Consider the following 8,367-nt stretch of genomic DNA (forward strand, 5'->3'; position numbering starts at 1 on the left):
AAGTGTCCAGAGCGCCACCCTACTAATACCCGCATATTCATCGACGGTGGGATATTCATTACAATTTCCGGGACACAACTAGCCACTTTAATCTTTTTTCTGTGCAACTAGCGGTTCGCACGCGCATGTAAAAGTCATTGCATTTGATGAAATAAAATATTTTGTTCCAACGAGGAACTAATTTTAATCAATGTAGACCTAAAATCCAGACGAAAATACGTCGACTCAAAATTATTGGATTTAAATTCTGTAAAAACTTTTGAGTTGATCGACCTTATTTCTAGGTTATTGTGGAAGTCGATTTTCACACTAAAGTAATTCCAAAAATATAAAAAAATTTAAAAACTAAACTAAGATTTTAAGAACAATTTTTAAAGAAATATCAAAAATCGATTTCCACAATAACCTATAAAAAAGGTCGATCAACTCAAATCTTTTTACAGAATTGAAATTTGATTATTTTAAGTATGCGTAATCTTGTAAGGCTTTTAGGTCTAAAACGTGAAATAAATACGTTGCTTCCAATCCCTTTAATTGGAGTATTAAAAATTGTGATAATGTATTATAGTAATATTATACGGTACGTCGATGTAGTCTTCTGAAATAAACAAATAATATTATGTTATGGAGATACCTTACTATAGTAATAATATTAATTATTACATAAATCACCACGTGCAACATTCTCCGCCTTTGGTGCAACCCACCCCACATACACAGAGTAGGTACCTACAACACCTATATTGTGATATCTCCGAGAGCAGCAAAACGTCCGTTTGTGCTTTGCAGGTATAATAATAATAATATATTAACTGAAAACACAAACAAATGGGAAATTTATAGTGCGCATGTCATATAATAATATATTATACACCACCTAGTATGTTGTATAGTATTTTACGGAGACGTTAATAAATTCGTTTCGTACCTACAGATCATACACGACTACGATATACACGTTTCCACAGTCCAATCGTACGCGTATTATTGCAATGATGTGTGTTGGTGGCGATTTTAATCAAATAAGTAGTGATAAATTATAGCGCTCGCCATTTTTTTTTTCGTTTTTACTCGTCATTTTTTCGACGATGATTTTCAACCACGTTCCCGTGATACTTAAGTGATTCATATACCGGTACTATAATATACGCCTCGGACGAAATAATAATATAGTGCGTAGATCTTACATCGATCATTGCCGTATAATCTTGTACTGAATTTGTTGACGGTTACAAAACGGACCGTTGAAAGAAGACAACCGAAGACTTATAACATCACGGTTGTCCGCTTCCCGTGCGATACGACGACGATAAACCTCGTTTTTATATTATAATTTATATTATTATGTGTGATGCATTGGATTTTTCGTTTTTATTCTGATGAGTGATGACACCCGAGTTACGGGAAAGAGTTGAACAGTGTTGATAACATATGCACAGCTATTTACAATAATCATAATATGCAACTCTAATATTTTTTTAAATAACGAGCAAGTTATCGAAATAAAAACCTTCGTTTGATCGGAGTCAGTATTTGGTTTCGCGAACGGAGTGAAACGTTTTGACCCGAACGGAAACGAAGAAATCAATACGTCACAGGTGGTTTAATAATAATAATAATTTCTATTGATCTTTAAACAGTAATAATTAAAATAATAATTTCTATTGATCTTTAAACAGTAATAATTAAAATAATAATTTCTATTGATCTTTAAACAGTAATAATTAAAATAATAATTTCTATATTGGCACTGGCGTACGGTTGGTGCAGTACTTCTTCAGTCCTCACAACTATTGCAAATTTGCACCCACTATAAAGATGCAGTGTCCCGAGGGTAAATTTACTCATCAATCTTTATACTTACGCGATCGCAATTCGCAACGATTGTTAGAATTCTGCGGAAATCTATAAATCGATTTCAACGGATACGCGTCTTAGACTATATGAAATTATATGATTTAATAATAATAATAAATAACCAAAGTTCATTGTTGATGCAGCGACTCGGATAAATTTTCAAGCGTGGCACGGTATGAATAATGAATAATATGTACCTACATATTATTACAGTAAACAAGAATAAGGCAAATAATCTCAACAGACTTAAACGACTTTAGCATGTACATTGTACATACACAATTTTAAATGACACCCCTATAATAATGCATTATATAATAAATTAACGGCTATAATTGAGTAGGAAATCATTTTAATTACCTACTACTTAAGAGAATAAATAGGCCGCCAGCAACGTATACGTAACTTACAAATGTCGCAGGTTTCAAACATAAATAAGAATTATACATTTAAAAAAATATAAATGTATTATTAATACGCATAATCTGAAACATTTTTGTACAATATTCTACTTTTGTAGTAACTATAGTAATTTTGGGATCAGCACCTATTGGTAGACTCAATGGTGCCGAAGTTTTTAAAATTTGGTCGGCAATTTCAAAACTTCGTGGCCTCGATATCTTAATTATTTAATATAGAGGTATCTACCTTAATATACATTTACTCATAATCATGGCTTAAACATACTCATGCTCATAATAAAGTTATGATGTAAATATAATTTGACCTACCAGCTAAATTTTTCAAAAAAGAGGTCGGCGTTAGCGTGGACTTCGGCGCCACTGTTGGTAGTGCTGAAGCGTTTTGAATTTATGACGTGTTACAATATATATTGTAAATATGCTACTAAATCTAGAAATGATCATTATAATAAAACTGTATAAAATAAGTTTGTAAATTTTAAATTTAGACTTGATTAATCGTAATTATGTGTCGTTATGTGATTTAACACTGATTTCACTGAAACCGGTATCGTTTTAAGAACATTCACAGATTTTTATTTATCAAAACTATTGTATAAAGTATCTATGTGTATTTAATTGTATAACTATACTGGTTACTATATAAACCAGAAAAAAATAAACAATACTATTATTATTTATTTATTGTAACAAATTAATATTCGGAATCACTCATTATGTGTTTTGGACTCACTCGCCACGGTCGTACCTAATATTCGTAAAAAAAAATGTCTGTTGTTTCTGTACATTTCTCATAGTAAAATAATATTATCGATATATTAATATTATACGCACTTAGATTTTTGATTTACAATGGCCAGCAATAGTCGTTTAACACGCCGCTCAAACACGTCGAATACTTCTGATATAGGACATTATGTGTGCTGAGATGAATACCCATGTGGAAACCGAAAAATTTCTGCTGTCTTACAGCGTTACAAATGACGGTTGCTCGGTGATAAACACGCTTGATTTGCCAGTGCAGACCATCTAGTCAATTGACCGTAAACTCGAGGACGCAGAAACTTTCAGGCTCAAGCCCGAACATAATATTATCTCTACAGTTAATGCCATCTGAGAAGACCGTCTGCACCCACTACAAAACTGAGTCCGTTACTATCGACGCAGAAGCTTCTCTGGTGCAGATGACTACGATTCAAGGTGTAGAGAACGATTTAGGGTCGAGTGGACTGAGACGACTGAGATGGTCACACACGCAAAGACCACCGAAATGCATGTAGCAGTTTTATGGTGAAAATATGGTGGTCGATTACTGGTGGATAGACATACACGATTTGGCAGTCGATCGTGGCGTCGTTTGGGTTACCGTTCGAATAAAAACGCAGATATGAAGTGCCCAAGTGGGTTTCCGGTCGATGCCCGAGCCGAGGATTTACTCACCTGTGTACACAATAAGGACTGTTCCGCCGATGCCACAGCTGCGATCCAACAACCACTAAAAAACTTTGATTTTCTAACAGGTAATTAATTATATGCCACCGTTTTGACACATTGACACCATATACATCACAATTATAATATGTTAAAGGTATTACGGCACAGTATTGGAAAACAGACAGTCTTCTCATATGGCGTTAAGACGTACGTGGGAGAGAGAATATTATATTATGTTCGGGCTTGGACCTGAAAGTTTTTGCATCCTTGAATTCACGGTAGATTGGCTGGATGGCCTGAACCGTCAAATCAAGTGTGTTTATCACCGAGAAACCATAATTTATACCGCTGTAAGAAAGCAGAAATTTTTCGGTTTCCAAATGGGCATTCATCTCAGCACACATAAAGTTTTGCCTATATCAGAAGTATTCGACGCATTAAAGCGCGTGTTGAACGACTATCGCAGGCCGCTGTAAATCAAAAAATATAAGAGTGTATATAATATTAATGAAGCCAAAAATCTATATAGGTGGTACGCACACAAAGTGTACAGAAATAATATTAATTTGTTACAATAAATAAATTATAATAATTCTTTTTTTCTAGTTTATAGTAGCCAGTTTAGTTATTATTAAATGTAAACACACACTTTTTTACAGTAGTTTTAATAAATAAAAACCTTCGAATGTTCTTCAAATGATAACGGTTTCAACTCAAAAAGAATTATAATATCACATTGTGCACGTAATAAGGGTATCTGATAAACGTTTTCTGATAAGGAGTGGACTCAGTGGTGTGGGGTATGATAAGTGGGAAAAGGTATTGGATTCACCAGAATACCAGATTATCTGGGATGGGGAGAGGGAGTAACAGAACATACAAAAACACACTACTAACATGTTATTTATGTATTGCTTTACTTATGAGTTACTATAACCCATAACTAAAAATAAAATATAATAATATATATTATAATATTATATTCAATATGTCAGCTACTAAAAAAATTATAATTTATTAGTTAATAAAGTAATAAATTATAATAATAGTACCTACTCAAATTTTGTTTTTAGAATTTATTATAAAGGGGGCTGGAAGCGCTCTGTTTCTAAGGAGTCAACGATAGGCAATTAGTTTATCAGTTGAAGTCACGTAGTGCTGTTGTGTGAGTAGTAAATAAACATGTGTGTGAGTGTCCAGAGCGCAACCCCACTAATATCAGCATATTCAACAACGTTGGAATATTCATAACATTTCTGGGACACAACTAGCCACTTTAATCTTTTTTTCTATGCAACTAGCGGTTCGCACGTGCATGTAAAAGTCATTGCATTTGATGAAATAAAATATTTTGTTCCAACGAGGAACTAATTTTAATCAATGTAGACCTAAAATCCAGACGAAAATACGTCAACTCAAAATTATTGGATTTAAATTCTGTAAAAACATTTGAGTTGATCGACCTTTTTTTTTAGGTTATTGTGGAAGTCGATTTTAGAATAACTGTTTAACAAGATTTTAAGAACAATTTTTAAAGAAATATCAAAAATCGATTTCCACAATAACCTATAAAAAAGGTCGATCAACTCAAATCTTTTTACAGAACTGAAATTTGATTATTTTAAGTATGCGTAATCTTGTCAGGCTTTTAGGTCTAAAACGTGAAATAAATACGTTTCTTCCAATCCCCTTAATCTTGTAAATAAACCATGTTGGTCGCGATAGATTTTCGGGGATAAAATCGGGTCACCATCCTAAAAAGTTTGAGAACTACTGCTTTATAGTATTAAAGTTATACCAAGTTCGTCGTTTTTAGTTAATTCCACCTATAGTGGATTCATATAATCAATTAATACAAAATCTTAACCTAACCTAACCGTTCTAAAATCCGATGAATAAATAAAAACTAATTTAACCCTTTTTAAATAATCTTCTTCCCAAAGGTCTAATCTACGCACAAACATTCATTTATATATATATATACTAGCTGATCCCGCTGGCACTTCGTTGCCCGTTAAATGTACCAATTCTATATGATTCAAACTTTGTTCAATTCGTTATTTAACATTCGGTGTATGGTGTATGGTGTTCAAAATTTATCTTAACTTTTCTGTTGCCCGGAATAAAAATTCTGATTCACAGCAGTATATTATCAGGTAGGCAATCTACCTGCGGTAGATCGCGGACCCCGTGCTGTTTGTCATTTTTACTTAATTCCACCTACAGAGGATTAATATATAATCAATTAATACAAAAGCCTAACACAAGTCCAGAGGTGTTCCCAATATTTTTTTTGAGAGTATACTAAGACTAGTCGAGGTGAAGATCCATGATTTAGTAATAAACATGAATATTTAATAATATACAAATATTTTTACTGTGGTCTATAATTATAAAGGATGTGTTAAAAATATGAAAAAAAAATCAAACTTTTAAAAAAAGCTTGAAATTACCTTTATAAGTCAATAAAATATGAAAATATACAAATACTAAAAAATTTAATTAAATAAATTGTTAAAAAATAATTTCTGCATCTTATTTTCGTCGTCTATTTCTTTTCTTTCTTTACCTCTAGGAGTGGAAACGGCAGAACGGTGATCTCTTAACCAAATTTTAATATAAGGTCTAGGATTAAAATCTGCAACTGAAGGGCCATTGATAGAGATGAACATCAAATCTGACACATTTTCAATGTTTAATCTAGTCCTTAAATCAGTTATTGTCAAATTCATATCGGAAAACCCTCGTTCACAATCAGCTGTTGAAGTTGGGAGTATATTTAATGCTTTCATGAAACTAGAAAAAACATTTCTTGAACGGAAGTCAACTACACTTTCAAATTCAGAAAAACCTAATGTCCGTGATACTCTTTTAACTTCATCTTCTCCCTTTGCATCATTAGTTGCTACTTTGAACACTTCATCAATTACCTATAAAATAAAAGACGATTTATTAAAATATTCATTTATTCTGTTTAAATAATCAAAATATTGAAATAAATTATCAAAATAATAGTTTTTTTCTTTACCTGAATGTCTTCTAGCATTGTTTTATTTTTTGAGTCATCAAATAAGCGTTGACGCATTCTGTCTACTAAATTTTGCAAAAATTGTAACCTGTTAATCCCTCCTGATTTTGTCATTGTAATATTGACACCTTTGTTAATTCCTTTCTGAATAGCTTCTATAATTTCCTTTTCTTTTTCCCCAGGTTCAGCTTTCAGACTTTCTAAAATTCTAATCGTTCTATTTATCTCCGACTGGGCACGCATTAGAGTTGTTTTTCTGGACTGTAATATACAAGATAACATTGCAAGCTCAGAAAGAACATCGTAAAAAAGTCCAAGTTCCTCCAAAAAAGAAGAGGATTCTAATTTTTTTTTTTATGCCGTTTGATGTCGCATCATGTGTTTTACTAACATGTAAATATATTCCCGGATAATTATTCCATATGGCTTTTATAGATCGAAAACTGCTTGCAGACCAGCGTACATTCAAAACACGACCTATTTTTTTCATTTCAATGCCTACTTCAACACAAGATTTATCTAAACCCATTGAATTTTTAGGACTTTGATGATAGTAAGCGTAGAGTTTGTCCATTAGACTTTGGAAACGAGAGACTCCAGTACAATCTTTTATTACGTCATGTACTGAGAGTTCGAGGCGATGACATAAACAATGCCAGGTAAATAGATTCGGAATTTTTTCGCGTAGTTTAGTAGCAACTCCAGCTTTCTTACCCGTCATTACACTTGCTCCGTCACTGGCAAAAGCAATCCAGTTGTCTAGCATTTTCTGAGTAACCAAAACCAGTTTTTTTTTTTACTTTTGTATATAATTTGAGAGTATACGCAGTATACCCATAGTTTTCACAAAATATCTTGAGAGTATACGGCGTATATGTAGTATACCCTATGGGAACACCTCTGAACACAACCATACTAAAATCCGATGAATAAAAAAAAACAAATTTAACACTTTTTAAATTAGCCTATCTTCTTCCCAGAGGTCTAATCTACACACAAACATTCATTTTTATCTATACTAATATATAAAATCATAGCGTTTGTTTGTATGTTCGGGATAAGCTCCGAAACTACTGAACCGATTCCGAAAATTCTTTCACCAATACAAAGCCACATCCTTTGTGATCACAATCAAAATTTTTGTTTTTTAATGGTTGCTGTGGGTTATATATATATAGATAAAAATAATTGTTTAGACGTTGTTATTGTTTTTGGCCATGTCACCAGGTGTGCACTTAAGAGGCCATAATTCCAGAACCACTTATCCCACAGCGTAAAAACTTCACAGAAACCATGTACATATCAATCTTAATATGTCCTGAAATTTTTATCGAAATTGGTTTGGTGCATCTTGAGTTATAAAATGTATTCATAATGTACACTTATTTTTATATATATAGGTAGATATTGACAAAAAATAATAATACAAATCAACAAACATGCCCGATTAACCAATAGCAACCAATATAATATTATAATACACTATTATTATTTTAATTGCAACAATAAACAAATTTTTTGATTATTTAGTTTTTTTTTTCTGGGTAGTGGCGCACTGTTGTATTTTTGACATCCATATTTCTTACTTTCCTGGTGGATTTTCCTAAAATTTTCTTTCATAAGAAC

General features: G+C 32.3%; 1 protein-coding gene across 1 annotated transcript; it reads right to left on the reverse strand.

Annotated features, from left to right (window-relative positions):
* Positions 1-5,993: 5,993 nt before the first annotated feature.
* LOC132945180 (E3 SUMO-protein ligase KIAA1586-like) lies at positions 5,994-7,630 on the reverse strand. The gene is made up of 2 exons (XM_061014858.1): positions 6,742-7,630; positions 5,994-6,643 (listed from the first exon to the last, which is right to left on the reverse strand). The coding sequence occupies exons 1-2, from the start codon at positions 7,021-7,023 to the stop codon at positions 6,212-6,214; spliced, it is 714 nt and encodes a 237-aa protein (XP_060870841.1). The 5' UTR covers positions 7,024-7,630; the 3' UTR covers positions 5,994-6,211.
* Between the last annotated feature and the right edge of the window lie 737 nt (positions 7,631-8,367).

This window comes from Metopolophium dirhodum, chromosome 5 (genome assembly GCF_019925205.1).
Source record: "Metopolophium dirhodum isolate CAU chromosome 5, ASM1992520v1, whole genome shotgun sequence".
Taxonomy (NCBI): Eukaryota; Metazoa; Arthropoda; class Insecta; order Hemiptera; family Aphididae; genus Metopolophium; species Metopolophium dirhodum.